Source organism: Zeugodacus cucurbitae, chromosome 2 (genome assembly GCF_028554725.1).
Source record: "Zeugodacus cucurbitae isolate PBARC_wt_2022May chromosome 2, idZeuCucr1.2, whole genome shotgun sequence".
NCBI lineage: Eukaryota > Metazoa > Arthropoda > Insecta > Diptera > Tephritidae > Zeugodacus > Zeugodacus cucurbitae.
The window spans coordinates 57,528,903-57,550,398 of NC_071667.1; the positions used below are offsets into that span (position 1 = coordinate 57,528,903).

Below are 21,496 nucleotides of genomic sequence, written 5' to 3' on the forward strand. Positions count from 1 at the left end.
GCTTAAACGATTACCTAGTAACCTTGATTCTATTTCTTATATTTATACTAATTATATAATAGTTGTTGGTTTAGTGATTTTGTTTTTCTTGTTTTTTTGTTATATATAATAATATTTTTTATATTTATATAATATCTTTTTATTATAAATATTTTTTTGTTTAATTCTAATTCTTTCTAATAATTTATCACGTTTCCTTGAAACTCGCTATTATTTCGCCGCACAAATGTTGCGATTATTAAATGATTTGCCATGAATGACCACATAAAATATATGCCTTTCCTTTTCAATGTAGGGTTTCTGATAACAAATGCTCTTGAAATTGTTTGAAATACATAATGGAGAATTAAAAAAAAAAATAATATTTCTCTTTATCAAATATATATGTATGTATATTTAGACTCTAGTGTAATTATTTATATATTTAAAAATACGTTACGTGACTTATATAAGCAATGAAAAAAATACAATTGGACCCAGTTCATGTTTTTTAAATATTATGAGCGGAAATGATATATTTCAAAGTAAGAAATTTTCTTAAACTTACTTCTTCAGCTACTGAGGCCGACTATTTGAAATATGTTTACTATTAAATAGTTGAGTTTTGATAACAGCACTTGCGATAACTGAGCAACTGAAACTTGCATAAATCACATATTTGGTGAATTTTTAGCATCGGAAATGACAAATACATTAGGTATTTAGTTTTTTATGTTTGTTTCGACAATAATTCTCTCGGGTTTTGTTACGGTTACAGCATAAAGTATGCCTTATGGGATATGATGTTTTGATTCGAAAATGTATGTATGTATGTTATTGGCGTTCAACCGTTTTGCCGGTTATAGCCGAATCGATGAGAGCGCGCCACTCTTCTCTTTCCTTCGCAGTTCGGCGCCAGTTGGAGATTCCAAGTGTAACCAGGTCGCTCTCCACCTGGTCCCTCCAACGGAATGGAGGCCTTCCCCTTCCTCGGCTTCCTCCGGCGAGTACTGCATCGAACACTTTCAGGGCTGGAGCGTTTTCGTCCATTCGGACAACATGACCAAGCCAGCGTAGCCGCTGTCTTTGTATTCGCTGAACTATGCCAATGTCGTCGTATAACTCGTACAGCTCATCGTTCCATCGTCTGCGGTATTCGCCGTTGCCAATGTTTAGAGGACCATAAATCTTGCGCAAAATTTTCCTCTTGAAAACTCCTAGTGTCGTCTCATCTGATGTTGACATCGCCCAAGCTTCTGCACCATAAAGCAGGACCGTTTTATGGATTGGGCAAAGCACACTGAGATTCCAATCGTCGGGCATTCTTTCTTCCGACCATATTTTGCAAAGAAGCTGATGCATACACCTTATCAGTTCTTCGCCGCCGTATTTGAATACCTCAGCCGGTAATCTATCGGCCCCTGCCGCTTTGTTGTTCTTCAGGCGTGTAATTCATATTCGAATTTCTTCATGGTCGGGTAATGGAATATCTATTCCATCCTCATCGATTGGGGAATCGGGTTCGCCATGTCCTGGTGTTGTACTCTCACTACCATTCAGCAGGTCGGAGAAGTGTTCCCTCCATAATCCCAGTATGCCCTGGACATCGGTTACCAGATTACCACCTTGGTCTCTACATGAGGATACTCCGGTCTTGAAACCTTCGTTAAGTCGCTTCATTTTTTCGTAAAATTTTCGAGCATTACTTCTGGCTGCCAGCTTCTCAAGCTCTTCGTACTCACGCATTTCGGCCTCTTTCTTTTTTTGTCTGCAGATGCGTCTCGTTTCCCTCTTCAGCTCTCGGTATCTATCCCATCCCGCACGTGTTGTGGTTGTTTTCAACGTTTCGAGGTAGTCAGTTCGAAAATAGTTTATATAAAATATAAATATGGGATAACGGGTTCGATGCAATTTCATGAGTTGTGTTTAGATAATAATACCTTTTGATCTTTTCGGCATTTATTTAGAAAAATATACGTATAAATTAAGTTCTTGATTTTTGAAGAATTGAAATTATTTTTATGTATAGATCTAGCATTTTGTATAAAGATTTCGAGTTGGTAACCCTGTTTATAGGAGAAATCTAATGTACTGGGATAATTAAACAGTGATCTCAATAAGATCAAAACGATTTTTTTAAGTAAAAAGAATTGGCATAAACCCACAGGAAATAGTCTAACGACATCAAATCGAACGACCAATTGGCTGGGCCATTTCGCGAGATAACACTTTCACCAAACTTGGTTTTCAATAAATCGATTTTGACATTCGCTGTGCGACTTTAGGAACCGTCTTGTTGGAACCACATAATGTCCATGTCCATATCAACTAATTCGTGTTAAAAATATTCAGTTATCATTGAGCGGTAGCGATACCCATTCACAGTAACGAGCCGGTCTTGATCATCACGGAAGAAGTACGGTCCAATGACGTCGCCGGTCCATAAACCGCACCAAACCGTAAATTTTTTTCGGGTTGTAGTGGTGACTCATGGAGTACGTGTGGATTGCTGCCTGACCAATAACGCTTCGGTTTACTTTTGTAGCGTCCCTTTATTTAAGAATTTATGGTATATTAGAATATGAGTATCATACTTAAACGATTTACAGTAAAAATATTTTGAGGCGGGTTGGCAACTATTTAACAAAATTTATATTTGAAAATAGTTTTGAGTAGAGTTGCCAATATAAATTGTCAAATGCTAAGCGTCTCAAAAAAAAAACACACTTCAACAAAAATTGCCTGGGGGATAAGAGTATAATATCACTTCCGACTGATAATTCGGATTTATTGCAAGATTAATTTGTTTTCTGAAATATTGACACACAGATGGATAAATATACTCACGTTTTGCAACAACTTTTCCATGTACAAAATATGAAGATACTTTCCACATACCAACGATGAACCGACTGCTCTCATAAGCAAACCACATTCTCAGCATATTAAGTAAAATATTTATCATATCCATTCAAAGTAAATATATTATCATTGGAAATATTTGAGGTAGATAATGTCGTGGTTAAAGAAGTGTTATGGGTATATAACCAAAATTCATAGGTATGCGTTACTCCACTTCGCTATGTTTACCTAATAAAAAATAACAAAAAACTCATTGAATTCAACGTAAGCGATGATGTCATGGATATTCAGAGCGATTAAACAATGTATCACAATTCAGACAAATACATACATATATTTATGTACGAATGTGTGGACACTTAATTTTGAACCTATCCCTATCATATCTACATATAATCAAAAAACAAGAAATAAAAACAAAACAAAAATAGAAATAGAACTAGAAAAAAAATAATTAAGCAAACTACTGGTCTACGTTCCTGACACTGACCGTATAAAAATAGTAAAAAAAAAAAATTTTTTTTTCTTAAATTTCCAAGCAAATAACCTCAAAAAATGTCAAACGAAATGACGGCAAAAGCAAAGCAAACCCAAAATTGTTGCTATAAAAAAGTGACAAAAAAATTAAAAGCGAAAACACAACGCGTTTTTAAGTACGAATCAACAAGAATGAAGAGATATTCAGAATAAACAGAAAAAAAGATAATAAAATAAATAGCGAAAACCCACATAGCAATAAAGAGCAGAGTAAAAAATTCGTTAAACTTGAATAAACACAAACAGAATGAGAAGAGGCAGAGTTGCTAATTGCGAATAAAATGGGCATTTCTGGAAATTGCAAACACAATACAAACACAGAAACACACACAACACTTTAGTTACGCGCACAATTTCTAAATTCGCAAGTTATTTTTGTTGTTATTCTCTATGTAGTCAAATGTTGGCGATTGAATTATTGCCGAAAGCAAAGTGAAACCAGTTTCAGTGCCACTTAAGAAGTTAAGTCGAGTTCAAATTAGTCCAATTGCGGCCGGCTCGAATGACAGCTGTGCAAGCAGCTCACCCGAATTTAGATTCGAGTCACTTCTCTCTATATAGCCTATGTAAATAGTTGTACTTGAGTTCGTAATGTATGTAGAAAGTTTTAAAGTTGAGATGAGACTCGAAAAATATACCAATAAATGAACAATTTGCATAAAAATTTAAAACAGTTCACATAAATTGTACTATGGGGGTATAACGGTAAACTCTCTCTCTCTCTCTCTCGTTTTTTTCACCCCATATCACTGATACTGTCTAGAAGAAATATAAATAATCCTTTTTCAATGATTCAGTATCCCCAGAATTACTGAGCTTTTTTTGTGAATAGAACCAAGAGTTGTCTCAAGAAAAATAGAACTAAAGTCAAAGTGGCAGAGATTTAAAAAAATCCCCATTAAAATGTTTGTATATTTCTCACTGATGTGTATTTTCGACTAGAGTACGAAATACTATCATATTTCAGAAATTCTATATAAACATTTTTTTCGAAATTTCGCAATTCAAACAGAAAATCATTTTCGAAATTTCGAAGTAAATTATTTATATATAAAAATTTCGTTTGCTATTTTAAAATTTCGCAAAAACCAAATAAAATTAATTGTGTTGCGAAATTTCGAAATTCAAACTGAAAATCTTTTTCGAATTTTCGGAATCATTCCATTGAAATATTCGTTTATTTCACACTGAATTGTATTTTTCGACTAGAGTACGAAATACTATCATAATGATTTTTGAAACTTCGAAATTCAATCAGAAAATAATTTTCGAAATTTCGAAATTAACTATTTTTTATAAAAATTGTGTTTGCTATTTTAAAATTAAAAAAAAAAGTTAACATAAATAGCGAAATTTCAAAATTCAAATTTAAAAACTTTTTCGAATTTTCGAAATTATTCCATTGAAATATTTGTACATTTCTCACTGATTTGTAATTTCGATTAGAGTATGAAGTAGCAACATATTTTAGAAATTCGATATAAAAATTATTTTCGAAATTTCGAAAGTCAAGCCGAAAATCATTTTCGAAATTTTGAAATAAATAATTTTTATAAAAATAAATAAATATAAAAGTAAAACAAAAAAATATAACTGTGTTGCGAAATTTCGAAATTCACACTGAAAATATTTTTCGAATTTTCGAAATTATTCAATTAAAATATTTGTATATTGCTTACTGATTTGTATTTTCAACTAGACTTCGAAAACTATCATTATCATTTTCGAAATTCAAACCGAAAATCATTTTCGAAATTTCGAAGTAAATTATTTATATATAAAAATTTAGTTTGCTAATTTAAAATTTCACAAAAAGCAAATATAATTAATTATGTTGCAAAATTTCGCGATTAAAACTGAAAATCATTTTCGAATTTTCGAAATTTGTCTTTTTTTAATTTCTTTTTATTTTGTAAAAAAATGAGTTTGCTATTTAAATATTTCATGAAAGCTAAATAAAATTAGTTGTGATTGTTGTGATGGCTGTAGCTGATATGTGGTTATGTTTTCCATTGAATGTATAAAAAAAATATAGAATGATATAATTAATCAGAAGTGGTTGTGGTCATTTAAAGGTATGCTGTTAGATTGTAATTTCCATGTATAAATAAATATGTCATTTAAGTATGTCGAAAAGGAGTGCACCGTCACCAGATTTATGCTATTAATCGAGCTTAACTTTTTACCGCGAAATTCGCAATTTTCAGCTTTCTTCCATTTTAAGCGATTAATAATAGCAAAAAAATATAAAAAAATTTGTAAATTTTAAATTTAGTGATATCAATAATCTCAATTACGAAAAGTCGAATTCGAATATCGAAATTTTTTTAAATGATTATAAAATAATTTTTATAAAAATTTGGTCAGGAAAACTACTTCTAGCCACTTAAGTTGTAATATTGCAACGATTATGCGTCACTTACGCCCATCTCTAGTATTTACAACTATAGTACACGTCAGCTCATTGTAGAGTGTACAATGTCAATAGACTTGTATTTTACTTATGTGTATCATCATATCTATATAAATAAGTTAGTTGCATGTGATATTCACAATTATATTCTTATTGTTATTATATTTACACAAGTACATTGACACAGTTAGATATGTAGATAAACTTGCTGTTGATTTTAAAATAAATACACTTGTGCTTGTATAAAAAGCACGCTCAGTGAAAGCACAGTTATTCGCTGATAAGCAATAAATTAATTCATCAATAACAGTTGGAGCGCGAATAATGAATGACACTGCACTTATTTACAAACACACACATACATACATAGTCATACACAGATGTGATTACTTCTCGCAAATAAAGATCTGAGGTTGGTTTTGAGGTAGTATACTTGCTGAGTTTCGTCACCAGGTAGCACACACATATAATTAAATATTTTTTTTTTATTTTAAATTTTGTTAACTATGCATCTTTTATCCCAGTTTATTTGCATTTACAAGGCATTTTTCTGCAATTATAATTTTTTTTGAAATACTTTTTTTTAATAACACCTCATAAAAGCTTCAACCACGGCAACTACTTAAGCTTTTCTTCTACATTTTATCATTATTTTTTATTTTAATTTTCCTTTAGCATTTATTAATTCATTCATTATTCCGCTGCATTTCGTGCTTAACGAACCAATTAAGTGTTGGCGAGTACTTCCTCCACTTTTGTATGGATATTATTATTATTCTTCAATCTTCAATCATTGGGTGCAGCACATTTTCCCACAGCAAACTCGTACACGCATACATATAAATATGTATGCGCTAAATACCCAACATTATATGCTTTCCACACGCAAAGCGAAGTATTATTCTATATCCATACAGATTGACCGTAAAGGCATTTCTGGTATGCATAGTAACCAAAAGAGGGGCGAACTCAGTGCTGCTTATAAGAAGTTAAACAGCAATAAATTGTTTGCCTTGTTCGTGCCAATTGTGACCATGCGAGGAGTTGTGTTTTTTGTTGTTGTTGCTTTTTGTTTTGTAAGCTGCGGCGCACTAGCTGTAATATCACACCTTTGACCCTGGTAATCAGCTGCTGCTTACAATGACTAAATAGTTGCTATTTTTAGCTGCGAACAGCATTACTTCACTGCTTTGGGGTTAGACGTGATGCGAGTGTGATTTATTTGTTTATTGATGTACGTACATACATATATTTCTAGCAATGACACAATATATAAATGTACAAAGCTTTTAAAATTATATTTGTAAATATATAAGGTGCACTTTTTGGAGCTATAATTTTTTTTTTATTATATATAAATTTTTTAGAGAAATAATTGTCGAATATGTTGTCAAAGTGACACAATGGTCTGACATTTGCATTCTGAATTATTTAGAAAATTACTTCAGATCGAAAAAGTATTCAAAAATGATGAAAATTTATTTAAAAAAGTCTATAAATGAAAAGCTTCCAAATTTCAGATTCCGTGCGTCGAACTTACAGAGAACATATGAAATATTTTGACCCTAACGGCATAGTAAATGAAAAAATCCATATTTGAAAACAAACAGGCTGCTGCGTTTTGGGACTTTTATGTCGACCCGTTATTCGTATTAGAACAAAGAATTGGTCTTCACAAGTTACTTTAAGGTTGCATTCTATACAAATTTTTTTTCAAACACTTCTTGACCGCTTACGCGGTTATAGCCGAGTCCACAACAGCGCGTCACGCATCTCTCCTTTTGGCAGTTTGGCGCCAATTGGTTATACCAAGCGAAGCCAGGTCCCTCTCCACCTGGTCCTTCCATCGGAGTGGAGGTCTCCCTCTTCCTCGGCTTCCACCAACGCGTACTGCATCGAAAACTTTCAGAGCTGGGACACTTTCGTCCATTCGAACAACATGACCCAGCCAGCGTAGCCGCTGTCTTTTTATTCGCTGGACTATGTTTATGTCGCCGAACAACACATACAGCTCTTCATTCCATCTTCTGCGGTATTCGCCGTTGCCAATGTTTAAGGGACCATAAATCTTCCGCTAAAACTTTCTCTCGAAAACTCCTAGTGCGTTCTCATCGGATGTTGACACCGTCCACGTTTCTGCACCATTAAGTAGGACGGGAATGATGAGGGACTTGTAGACTTTAGTTTTTGTTCGCCGAGAGAGGACTTTACTTTTCAATTGCCTACTCAGTCCATAGTAGCACCTGTTGGCAAGAGTGATTCTGCGTTGGCTCAAGGCTTCAAGGCTGACATTATTATCGGTGTTGATGCTGGTTCCTAGGTATACGAAAGTATCTACAACTTCAAAGTTATGACACTAAATGGAGGATATTAAATCGAAATCGATATATTACGCACTTCAACAATTTTTTTGAAATTTCTTGTCACTATACGAAACTCTTCTCAAACACAAAATGTCTTAAAATTTTCGAACAAATAAAATCGAAATATTGTGAATTTCAAGAATTTTTCATATTTGAAATTTTATGATTTTTTTATTAAAAAAAAAAATATTCCACAACTCTAAAAAGGCACCCTTTATATGCATGTATATCAATAATTACTTGTGTAAAAACATATGTTTCCACTGATCGCTTTCTTAAAGCTGCCGCACAAGAGCACGCAATTGCTTAAATATACATATACAGCTATGTAGTAATGATTTCCAATAATACAACAACAATAATGAACTTGTTTTTTCCATTTATTAAAGCTGGCACATAATTGACTTTTAAGCCACATACATACACACTCATATACCTGTAAAGATAGTTAACGTTTAACTGTTGCACTCACAATTCACTTCACTTCACTTAAATGGCAACACTGCATTGATGCAATTGTCAATAGTCGCATTACAATTGATTACCGTTAATTAATTGATTGTCATTTAAGCGCTGATTTTTAATCAGAAAGCATTTTCACCACAAACAAATGTTTGTCGATCTTACATTTTGCTTTTCCGCGCCTTATTTCATTTATAGCTGGCAATTAACGGCACTTTAAGGTGACAGAAATGTACCGTTTTGTATTGGCAACATTTTCATTGTTTAATGCGAATTGTCTCAATTTGTTTGGTATCTAATTAGTAAATCCATAAAAATAATGTTGACATTACTTGCTTTCTCAAAATAATATGGTAATGATTACAACTGATATGGCAATGATTACAACTGATATGGTATTGATTACATCTGATATGGTAATGATTACTTCTACCTGTGTAATTATGGTTGCAATCACTTTTATTTTATTTTTATGGAAAACAATCTTGAGTTCGGCGAAAAAATACAGAACAAGTTTATTTTGCTTAGTATAGAATTAAATAGGCTTTCTGCCACATTCGCTATTGAAATTAACGCTTGAAAGCAATCTAAAAAGAAATTCCCAGATAAAATGAAAGCAGACTGACTACAATTTAGAGTTCATAGAACTTGCATGCAAATTTGATACAATTATTTCGATCGCATTCTATCAAGTTCAGTTCGCTATTCAAATTTAAATTTCAAGCATTTCGGTTATTTTCTTCACCAAAAATATTTTAGCGTGGCGATTAAGACAGCGTTTGAATACAAATTTGAACACCATTAACTGTTCCATTATATGTATAGATCGGCGAAATTCGTATGGGGAAAGATTTCTTATGGAATCTTTATAGCGAAAATAGTAAAAAATAATATAAAAGAGGATAGGAAGATGGTATCTTCTTAGGAAGAAAAGATTTAAGCGATTCTGATGATTCTTTCAAAAAAACTCCGGCCATATTGGTTATGTCATTTTGAATTTAAAACAAGTAACGAAAGGCTAAGTTCGGGTGTATCCGAACATTTTATACTCTCGCAATTTATTTATTTAACTTTATTTATATTATATAATACAAAATTTGACCCACATATTCGTCATATATATTGTATAAAGTCCATTGAAAGTTGGAAACCATAATATTAGGTTAGAAGCACCGAGGTCCTCGTGTTCGATATATGGGGCCTTAAAAACCTATGGTCCGATTTCGGCGATTTTTGGAATGGGGCTGCCACACTATTAACATAGTATTTATGCAAAGTTCTGCACCGATATCTTCACTAGTGCTTACTTTATATATTGTAAAGTAAACGATTCAGATAGTCTTCAAAGTTCTGGTATATAGGAAATAGGCGTGGTTGTGAAGCGATTTGGCATATTTTTACAACATATCATTGGGATGTAAGGAAACTATTACAAACCAAGTTTCATTGAAATCGGTCGAGTAGCTCCTGAGATATGGTTTTTGACCCATAAGTGGTGGGTGAGTGCAGCTTCCATCTGCCATTTCTTATGTGAAATTTAGTGTTTCTGGCGTTTTTCGTTAGTGAGTTAACCCACTTTTAGTAATTTTCAACTTAACCTTTGTATGGGAGGTGGATGTGGTTATTATCCGATTTCTTTTATTTTTGGACAGTATTAATAAGTGGCTAAAAAACGACTGCAGAAAGCTTGGTTTATATAGCTTTATTGGTTTGCGAGATATATACAAAAAACCAATTTGAGGGCGGGTCACGCCCACTTCTCCAAAAAAAAATAACAACCAAATATGCCCCTTCATAGTGCGATCCTTTGAACCAAATTTTATTTCCATGACTTTATTCATGGCTTAGTTATGCCACTTTATGTGTATTCGGTTTTCGCCATTTTGTGGGCGTGGCAGTGGTCCGATTTTGCGTATCTTCGAAAACAACCTTCCTATGGTGCCAAGAAATAAGTGTGCCAAGTTTCATATCTTAATTTTTACACAAGTTACAGCTTGCACAGACGGACGGACGGACAGACAGACATCCGGATTTGAACTCCACTCTTCACCCTGATCACTTTATTATATATAACCCTATATCTAACTCGTTTAGTTTTGGGTGTTACGAACAACCGTTATGTGAACAAAAATATAATACTCTCTTAGCAACTTTGTTACGAGAGTATAAAAACCGGCACGGATTCGGACTACGACTTTGTCATTTTTCTGACTCTCTCTCAAAACGATCCAAACCGATCTTTTCAGTTGTTAGGGACTGTGCCATCCATTTTCAGTTCAAAACTTTTGAATCAAACCTATAATGGCTTCTTGAAGAAAATTTTCAAAACAGAATGTGTCTATGATCCCAATCTAAGTTCCCAACAAACCCATTTATCTTTGAGTATGCCTTACAGCCCTCGCTACAAAATTATCATTATATTATTTAATTTTTTTTTATTTTATTGTTTGCTATCATCAGCAGTAGAGTATTGTAAATTCCCTCACTCGAAGCACAACCTCTTTATTTTTATGCGCCGAACACTGGCGACACCCAGTTCATAGCATTCTCCGCGTTGTTCAACATCTCGATTCAAAAGCGCGAATGCCATATTTTAACTCTTCAAGCAACTTTCTCTCGAACATTCCACTACCAGGAAAATTTATTACACATATTTTAGAAATTTATTTCAAAATAGTTTCAAATAAATCATTTGCTATCATTTTAATTACCTTTTGAAATAATAATGCCAACAAAAATCTTGGAAAATCTCCGCCATCAAAGACAAATGAATGAAGATCAACAAACTTTTGAATGGCGCTATTGAATTACCATAACAATAAAACAGCCGGCAAAGACAGACCATATATGTTTAATACCAATAACAGTTGCTTATTTGACGATCTATAATTAGGCATATTTAACCAAAAATATACAAAAGTATTTGCATAAAAATACAAATCAAACGCTGAACAACAATTTGACAAAGTGGCGTGGATGAAAAAAAAATATTCGCTGTACGTAATGGAGTATACACGCGACCAACCAACTGTCACTCAGTCAAGTTTAAGGTCAAGTCATCCATAATTGGCTAATTGCTTGGACGTTACTTGCGCGCTGGCTCGCTTACTGGCCGGTTGGCTAGCTAGCTAGCTAGCCGTCTATGTGCACAAATATGTGCTGGTCACGGCAAAGTGGTTGTGATTTTGTCCATGGCAAATCGCGTTGCCGGTTGCCGAGTAACATGCCGACAAGTAAGTGGCTTTAACATGGCTTTGCTGCTTGCTAACTGAAAAACTGGTTGTTAGCGCTGCGGCTCGCAACATACATGTGTGTGTATGTCTAATGGCCACTTCCAAGTGTCAGCTACAGCGCTACACCACTCTCTTCACCACTCTGGGGTCTATTATATTTGGTCATTTCGACGTAGTGACTGCAACAAAACAAGTTCATTCGCACATTCCAGGCGATTTCGCAGCGGAATATTAAGCGCGCCAAATCAATAATGACGAGCTCACCAATGATCAATGACAGGTTAGGTGGCTGCAGTAGTTGGCAAAACTTTGAGGGGCTTGCCACAAAATGTAGCCAGACAACTGGTTGAGGCACGTGTTATTTATTTTTTCATATTATTTTTTAAAAATTCAATAATTCTGTTAATCACTTACATCTTAGTAACCCATCATTACCAATAATCCACTGTTTTACTATCATATTTCAACTCTCCACGTAGTGAGGTTATGTTTATCTTAGTCATATTTTCTTAGAATATGTTTTGTGTAGCACTTTAATAGCTGTCTATCATATTTGAAGACACCTGAGTCAACCACAATTAAAAAGCTATTAGAGCTTTTATGCCACTTTATGGCAAGGAAAGCTAGGAAAACTGGTAAAACTGCTTTCCTGTTGGATTCTAGACAACGAAAAACTCTTTAATAACTCTAATAAATGTGTTTTCTGCGAGGTTAAGTGTAGCTTAGCCAGAAATATAGACAGCATAGCAATTTAGCTGGTTCTTTTTTATTTAGCTATATGCTTTATCTTATCGCTTAGTCATAATAAAAATATTCTTTTTTGTTTCAGATTCCTCTGACATCGTCGATTGCAAACTGAAATTGATACTCGGCTTAATATGGACGCTTATTTTGCATTACTCCATTTCAATGCCACAATGGGAGGGCGAAGATGAGAATCAAGTGAATGGTTCGGGTCCAACGCCTAAACAAAGGTGAGTTTGTGGAATTTCATTTTAACTACTCGAAGAGTTTCCCACAAGTGTCCACAGAAAAAGCTTGTTTCATGACAAACTGAGAGCTAGAGAAATCTTAATGAGTGGTACTGTTAGTTCAATATGAAATCTAGCTCTATCGCATGTTTTAAAAACAATCGGAAGTTTCACTCCTATAATATATCGATATACACTTAATTTATAGCAATAAAAAAAATATTTTTGGGTTCGCCATCGATTTTATCTCAAATTTAATTTTAGTAAATTGAATTAATGTAAATCACTAAGGCGATATAAATAATCCGACTCCAATAAAAATATCGATAAAAACTTTTATGGTTCGATAAATTATCGATAAATTTCATATCAAATCCGATTTTAACCGTACCCAAAATTGTCTATTTCTACAATTATTTCTTAGTATAAGAGATGCCTCTATTTTAAAATGAAAATAAACTATAACCATACTTCTCTCCAACTCTCTTACAGGCTGCTCAACTGGATCCACACTAGAATCCCAGATATGCCCATCAACAATTTCACCAACGATTGGACCACCGGTAAGGCGGTGGGTGCTTTGGTAGATGCTTGCGCGCCCGGTCTTTGCCCCGATTGGGAAATGTGGGATCCCAAAGATGCTGTACAGAATGCCTCCGAGGCTATGGGTCTCGCCGATGACTGGTTGAATGTGCGTCAATTGATCAAACCCGAGGAGTTGGTTAATCCCAATGTGGATGAACAATCGATGATGACCTACTTGTCGCAATATCCCAATGCCAAGTTGAAGCAGGGTGCGCCATTGCGTCCCAAGACCAATCCAAATAGGTGAGTTTGTATTTTGAAAACATTATTTTGTATTATATAAGCTAAAAAGTACAGTTATTTTTATGAAATTATTAAATTTTCTGCGTGTGTACACATTTAAAAACTGAATATTAACTGCAACTGGCACGTAACCATTTTTCAACTACAATTCAAAACTTAATTCTTTCTACGTTTTCTATTTGTCTACTTAATTAATTTGTATATGTGTGTGCGCATACTTCTTTTATTATTATTATTCTATCGGTTATTTTTTGTGTTTTGTTTATTAAGAATTCGAAACTGGTTTTTGTGTGTGAAGTGTAAAAATATGATTTTTTTTTTTTTGATAAATTTAAACTTTTTTTATACCGAATTTTTAATTTTTATTTTTGTTTCTTTTTTGTTAAAAAAAATTTTGACCATTAATACATTTTTTTTTTCAATTTTTTTTATTAAAATTACGTTTTTTAATTTAAATATTTTTTTAACATTTTAACATGAATTTTGGCATTTAATAAATTTTTTTTTCAATTTTTTTTATTAAAATTACGTTTTTTAATTTAAATATTTTTTTAACATTTTAACATGAATTTTGACATTTAATACACTTTTTTCAATTTTTTTTATTAAAATTACGTTTTTTAATTTAAATATTTTTTTAACATTTTAACATGAATTTTGACATTTAATAATTTTTTTTTTCAATTTTTTTTTATTAAAATTTCTTTTTTTAATTTAAATATTTTTTTTAACATACAAAAAAAAATTTATGACATTTAATAATTTTTTTTCAATTTTTTTTATTAAAATTACTTTTTTTTAATTTAAATATTTTTTTAACATTTTAACATGAATTTTGGCATTTACTAAATTTTTTTTTTCAATTTTTTTTATTAAAATTACGTTTTTTAATTTAAATATTTTTTTAACATTTTAACATGAATTTTGACATTTAATAATTTTTTTCTAATTTTTTTTATTAAAATTTCTTTTTTTAATTTAAATATTTTTATTTAACATTTACAATTTTTTTAAATTTTTTAATAATTTTTTTCTCACATAAAAATTGTATTTTGGCTTTCAAATTCTAAAAATCTAATATATATTTTTTCTTCCTTGTATCTACTCTTCTCTCATGTGTATTTCAAAATTCTTTATTGGATATTGTTTTTTTACAAAAACCCAAAACAAAAAAAATTTCAATGAAATGAAAAAATAAAACGTAAAACTCAGCATTCCTCCACCGCGGTAAGTCTGGAATGCTTGCATATTGTTATTTGTAACAGCTCAACGCGGCTAAATAAGCACAGCAATTTGTTTTGTTGCTATTGTTTGGAGAACAGCTTAACCGCCATGTACCAGTTATTTAATTAATATATTTATTTTGTTTTCTTGCTCTTACTGCTAGCTACAGTCGTGTTTCAGCGCCTCTCTACTTGCTGCTTCTTTGCACCGAATTTTTATGTACTGTACGCTAAAAATTTATATTTTGTTGAATTTTTCGTTTCCACTTGAGTAATGCATAAAATAGAGTTTTAAAGTAAATAACAGAATTTAACGTCAACAGCAAGAGCGAGTACTGTTAAAATGATGTTAATGAGCACATGAATGAATTATAATTCATCATTAACAGCAACATATACATTTGTATGTATGTGTGTGTGTTCTTTCTAAATGCTTCGCGTAATAATCATTGCATAGCCACAGGCGCAATTTTTTATTTAAGTAATTACAGCGACAGCTACATGATGTTAACTAACAGCATTTTTAGACAGTGACTGTTAATGTATTCTCTGCTACATATATGCAACAGCTCTGCTAAAATAACAGTGCAGACTGCAATTTTTTGTTACTAATTGATGAGAATTTGAAAAAAAAAATAAAAATAATTATTTTTTCTTAAATATAATGTTAAGAAACGCCGCTATTTGTCTAACAGCCAATGCAGTAAATACCATTTGTGCATTTAACAGCGCACTTGTCTAATAACATACCGCAATTACTTCTGCGAATCAATGAATAATTAATTGAAAACATTTTGTTTAAGAAAAATATGAATTTAAAAAATAAAAAAAGCTTAAGGATAGCCTACAGCCTGTACTATATTTCTAGAAAAATCCTAACCTCAATTACTCATTCATTGATTACACTGAAAGTAATGCACATTTTGTAGTTGTAGTTATAACAGTAAATCAATTTATTTAGTGTTTTGAAATCCATTTTATAATTTACTTGACCATAAACAATAATCATTACAAACTATACCCAAACAGAGTACGTGCTTATGGTCCTGGCATTGAACCAATTGGCCCTGTGGTGGGTGCACCAGCCAACTTTACTGTGGAAACTTTCTCCGCTGGCAAAGGTATAATTTATTTACAAATTAAATTAAAATCAAAATTTTCAACTTTGCCTTTCTCTGATTTCTACACAGGCCCCGTTGATGTGGACATTGTTTCGCCCAATGGTAAAATCGAACGTGCCGAAGTACGCTTCAACAATGATAAGAATCTGACCTACTCCATTTCGTACATACCGAAAGCTGAGGGTGAACATAAAGTGTTTGTTAAGTTCTCGGGTCGTGATATACCGAAGAGTCCGTTCCCCGTTAAGGTGGAAGGTCATGCCGGTGATGCTTCGAAAGTTAAGGTTACCGGACCAGGCATACAACCAACTGGTGTTACGCTCACCAAGCCTACCTTCTTCGATATTGATGCTAAAGACGCCGGACGTGGTGTGCCTGAGGTGATCATCATTGATCCGGCCAATCACAAGACTTCGGTGGCGGCTAAAGTACGTCAATTGGAGAATGATGTGTGGCGTTGCGAATATGTCGCTTCTACGCAAGGTCTACATTCAGTTAATGTGTTCTATGCTGGCAATCCCATACCGAATAGTCCCTTCCCGGTGAAGGTAGCGCCGTTGTCGGATGCGCGTAAAGTACGCGCTTCGGGTCGTGGTCTGCAGGCGAACGGTGTGCGTGTTGGCGATGATGCCGACTTCAAGATTTACACGGAGGGTGCTGGTGAAGGCATACCGGAGGTACGCGTAATCGGACCTGGTGGTGCCAATCAGAATATTGCTTTGACTAAGATTGATGGTACCACCTACGAGTGTCACTACTTCCCCACTAAGGAGGGTCGCTATGTTGCTATGGTCACTTTTGGTGGACAGGAGGTACCAAAATCGCCGTTTGAAATTAAGGTTGGTCCCAAGAAGGAGTCTTCTATTGTCGCCTATGGTCCCGGTTTGAGTGGTGGCGTTATTGGTTATCCTGCCGCTTTTGTTGTGGAAACTAATGGCGAAACTGGTGCACTCGGCTTTACTGTGGCGGGTCCATCGCAAGCAGAGATCGAGTGTCACGACAATGGTGATGGCTCTGCATTGGTCAAATACCATCCAACTGCTGTGGGCGAATATGCAGTGCATATTTTGTGCGACAATGAAGACATACCCAAGTCACCGTTCATTGCACAGATCTTACCGCGCACTGATTTCCATCCTGAGCTGGTGAAGACTTATGGTCCTGGTTTGGAGAAGAACGGTGTAACCATTGGTAAACCACAAACATTCACAGTGGATACCTCAAAGGCTGGCTCAGCGCCATTGGATGTTGTGGTCGAGGATGTGTATGGCAAGAGAATACCGGTAGATATCAAAAACAACGCGGACGGCACAAAGACTTGCACATATACACCAACTTCTGGTGTACCGCATACAGTTGAAGGTAAGTTAAGGATTTGAAGACTTCTTTTGAGTTGATTGCTCATATTCTTTCTCCAACGCAGTCAACTACGGCAGCGTGGCTACACCTAATGCACCCTATCGCGTCTATGTGGGCATGCCAATTGACGCCAGCAAAGTACAGGCATTCGGTCCATGGTTGCAACCTGGCGTACGTCCCAACGCACCCACACATTTCAATGTGGATGCACGTGATGCCGGCGACGCCGAGCTGAAGGTGAAGATCGTACACGAAGAGACTAAAGTGGAAGTGCCATGCCGGATCATCGATAACGAAGACAGCACCTACACAGTGGAGGTCATTCCACCCACCAAGGGTGCCTACACTACCACCATGACTTATGGCGGTCAACCGGTGCCACTGGGACAGAAGGTGCTTGTGGAACAAACATTGGATGTTACCAAGATTAAAGTCGACGGTCTCGAACCAAGTAAGTATGCAGTGCTTTTAATGCTTTATCTCGCTCTCTCTCATTTTTCACCTATGCATATCTGAGTTATATTGTCGAAACAAAAAAAAAGAAAAAAAGAAAACCAAAATAGCAATGGTTCAGTCAATTTAAGTGATAGTTTACAACAAGTTACAAGAACAATACAAGGTCATCATCTAAGCCCAAAAACTTTCGTTACAAACTTATTCACGTACAAGCTGCACCATTGAATAGCCTCCAGCAGTTCCGCATCATTACGCGTGGCCTGCCGAAAGCGGATCTCGCCGTCACCATTACCAGTCCGTCGGGCAGTCGTATACGTGCGCACGTCATACCCACCGCTGAGGGATTCCTCGTCAATTTCACACCCACCCAATTGGGTGAATACCTGCTGAGCATCTGCTTTGGTGGTACACCGATCGCGCCACGCCCATTCCGCCTACAATGTCTCAGTGGCAGTGATTCGAATAAGGTGCGCGCCTTTGGACCCGGCCTGGAGCGTGGACTTGTAGCACAACCGGCTGAGTTCATAATTGACACACGTGGCGCCGGACAAGGTGGACTCGGTGTGACCGTAGAGGGCCCCTGTGAGGCGGCAATCAATTGTCGTGATAATGGCGATGGCACATGCAATGTCGCCTATCTGCCGACCGAAGCCGGTGACTATACCGTGAACATCACATTCAACGAACGTCACATCAGCGGTTCACCATTCCAACCGGTCATAATGCCACTGCCGAACCTGAATAACACGCGCGTGAGTGGTATAGGCATACAACCACATGGTAGGATATTGAAATTTACGAAGGCATCGAATTGTTTGCGTTCGATGTAGTTCTGATGCTTCGCCGTAACTGTTGTCAGCCAACCCGCAAGCGCATGCGTGACTCAAACAAGTACGATCTGCATAAAGGCCAACGCAATTTTGTATAATTTTGATAAAAAAAAAAAACAAAAACAGCAAACGCCTACCACATTAACCAAACGCTTTTGTGTGCAACAACAACTGGTCTTCCAAAGCCGCACCAGTCTTACTTAACCCATGCATTTAATATGTTCGTTCGTTCGTTCGTTCTTTGCAAACTAATCACCAATCTAACAGTAATTATGAATAATTGTTTTGTTAGCATGTAAGCCCCGCCCGCGTGTGTTCGTAAGCCATACAGTCATGGGCACTCGAACGCATGGCAAAAGCTTTGCCTAAACACTTACGAAGCGTATTCGAAAGCAGTTTTCTATTTGGGTCGTACTGAGCCATAGTTCGTCTACATACGAAGCTACATAAAAGTTAACAAATCGGCAAATTAAATCAAAACCCGATATTGTTAGCTTTCGTGCAGCTTCGTGTGTAAACGCTGTTACCTACACATTGACACTAATCGCATTTTAATGTTCTATTCTATCATTTATATTGTGCGTTATTTGATTTGGACACTATGTAACAGTACATTAACATAACCCCTCCCTCCCCGTTCCACAGGCGTCATTATGAATGCAGCCACGGACTTCATGGTTGACATGAGCAAAGTTGGTAGCGACATCGACTCCACGAAACTCTCCTGCGCCATCTTCGATCCCAAGGGTAATGTGCTGCCCAGCAAGATTGTTTCAGGACCATCCGATGACATTTTCCGCGTTGCCTACACACCCTTTGAGGCAGGTCGTCATACCATTGAACTGCTCTACGACAACATTCCTGTGCCTGGTTCGCCATTTGTGGTGCATGTGAAGAGCGGCTGTGATCCAGCACGTTGCAAGGCGTACGGTTCTGGATTGGAAAAGGGTTTGACGAATCAACAAAACAAATTCACTGTGGAAACACGTGGTGCCGGCAATGGTGGTCTATCGTTAGCCATTGAGGGACCATCCGAAGCGAAAATGAACTGCACTGACAATCGTGACGGCAGCTGTGACGTCGAGTATTTGGCGACTGATCCTGGCGAGTATGACATCACTATACGTTTCGCTGACAAGCATATACCCGGCTCGCCGTTCCGCGTGTTGGTCGAAGAAACTGTAGATCCCAGCAAGGTGAAAGTGTACGGACCCGGCATTGAGCATGGTGAAGTGCGCGAAAGTGTGCCAACCCACTTCAATGTGGACGTCGGCGAGGCCGGACCCGGACGCATTGCAGTCAAATTAACCAACACGGAGGGCATACCTGTGGATAATCTGCGCGTTGAAGACAAGAGCAATGGCATATATGCGGTGCACTATGTGCCACCCAAACAGGGTTCAGTGCTGACGTGCCAAGTGAAGTTCGCCGACGAAGAGGTGCCATGCAGGTAAGATATATATGGGAATGTGGAAGTGTTTTGTGAGTTTTACTGAATATGCAATATTTTATCAACTACTCCACAGTCCCTTCGTGATGACCGTCTTCCCCAAATCTGAAGCAACTAAAGTTAAAGTTAAGGGCGTCAATGAGAAGAAGAAGACACCCGCCTCACTACCAGCCGAATTCGAGATCGACACCAAAACGGCCGGTCAAGATGACATCAATGTCGCTATCAAGAACCCGAAGGGTAAACAGCTGGCGCCACGCATGGAAGAGGTCGGCAGCGGCACATATGTGGTATCATTTGTACCCGACGAATGTGGCACCTATCACGTGAGCATCAAGTATGGCGATAAAGATATTGAGGGTTCACCATTCAAACTCGAAGCATTCCCCACGGGTGAGGCGAAGAAGTGCAAGCTGGTCGAAGAGGCGCCGAAAATACAAGCCTCAGGCAGCAAGAGTCATCTAACGGTGGATGCGCGTGACGCGGGCGATGGCGCGGTCACATGTAAGATCACCGATCACAAGTCCGGACGGTACGTATGGCGTTAGGGAATGTAAAAGTGGTATAGGGAAAACTGGGATCAGCGTGTAATGTTATTAATTATATTTATTATTTTTCCTTCTCTCGTTCACAGTGAAATCGTTGATATTGATGTTTTGGAGAAGGATGGTTTCTTCGACATTTTCTACGCACTCAAGGATCCCGGCGATTATGATATCAATGTGAAATTCGGCGGCAAGGACATACCCAATGGTAGCTTCGCCATAAAGGTAGTTTAAAATAAATTGTTTTCCATGCAAAATTTTCAAATGTGAAATTATGGCAACCCCAAGAGTGTAACACTAGTCAAGAAGTATGCGCAGCTAAACTTAAATTAGCAATTATTTTCGAATTAAGCAAAAAAAACAAAACCAAAGTTAACAACAAATAAATTTAAAAAAAATATTATTTATTTAAATGTGTCATTGTCTTGTTTTAAGTGAAAATTGTCATTTGTCATGTGTTAAACGTAAGAACCAATTACAGTTACAGCACAAATACACGCAAACAATTGAAGTAAATGTTTTAAGCGGTCAATTTACTAAGTTAAGCGGTCATGAAGTGAGAAGAATTGCTTGAAAACTTTCAAAGAAAAACTTAAAAAACCTGTTTCCACACTTTCATGCAAATTTATAGAACTTTGTAAAAAACACTCATTGAAATATGACATAAATAAAGAAAATAAACAAATTTGGTACTACAAAAGCACCACAAAAACAACAGAAAAACCCGATACTCGTCATTCGTTTCAATAAGCATGTGCAGTAGCGAGCAATAAATTGCCAGTAATGTGCGCGCGCTTTTTACATACAACGAAATTTATAATTTGTTTATACATTTACACGCTTTGATGCTTCAAATTTATTTGC

General features: G+C 35.8%; 1 protein-coding gene across 5 annotated transcripts in view; it reads left to right on the plus strand.

Annotated features, from left to right (window-relative positions):
• LOC105214547 (filamin-A) overlaps nucleotides 1-21,496 on the plus strand; it is a 97,715-nt gene that overhangs the window by 37,197 nt on the left and 39,022 nt on the right. For 2 of the 5 annotated variants that reach the window (XM_054236088.1, XM_054236083.1), the window contains exons 3-12: nucleotides 12,679-12,823; nucleotides 13,313-13,648; nucleotides 14,861-14,875; nucleotides 15,901-15,992; nucleotides 16,062-17,354; nucleotides 17,416-17,802; nucleotides 18,021-18,587; nucleotides 19,283-20,087; nucleotides 20,164-20,619; nucleotides 20,722-20,857. In XM_054236088.1, the coding sequence (XP_054092063.1) occupies nucleotides 12,679-12,823; nucleotides 13,313-13,648; nucleotides 14,861-14,875; nucleotides 15,901-15,992; nucleotides 16,062-17,354; nucleotides 17,416-17,802; nucleotides 18,021-18,587; nucleotides 19,283-20,087; nucleotides 20,164-20,619; nucleotides 20,722-20,857 (4,232 nt within the window). The remainder of the gene's footprint in view (nucleotides 1-12,678; nucleotides 12,824-13,312; nucleotides 13,649-14,860; nucleotides 14,876-15,900; nucleotides 15,993-16,061; nucleotides 17,355-17,415; nucleotides 17,803-18,020; nucleotides 18,588-19,282; nucleotides 20,088-20,163; nucleotides 20,620-20,721; nucleotides 20,858-21,496) is intronic. The other 3 variants (XM_054236084.1, XM_054236086.1, XM_054236087.1) reach the window with 3 other exon arrangements.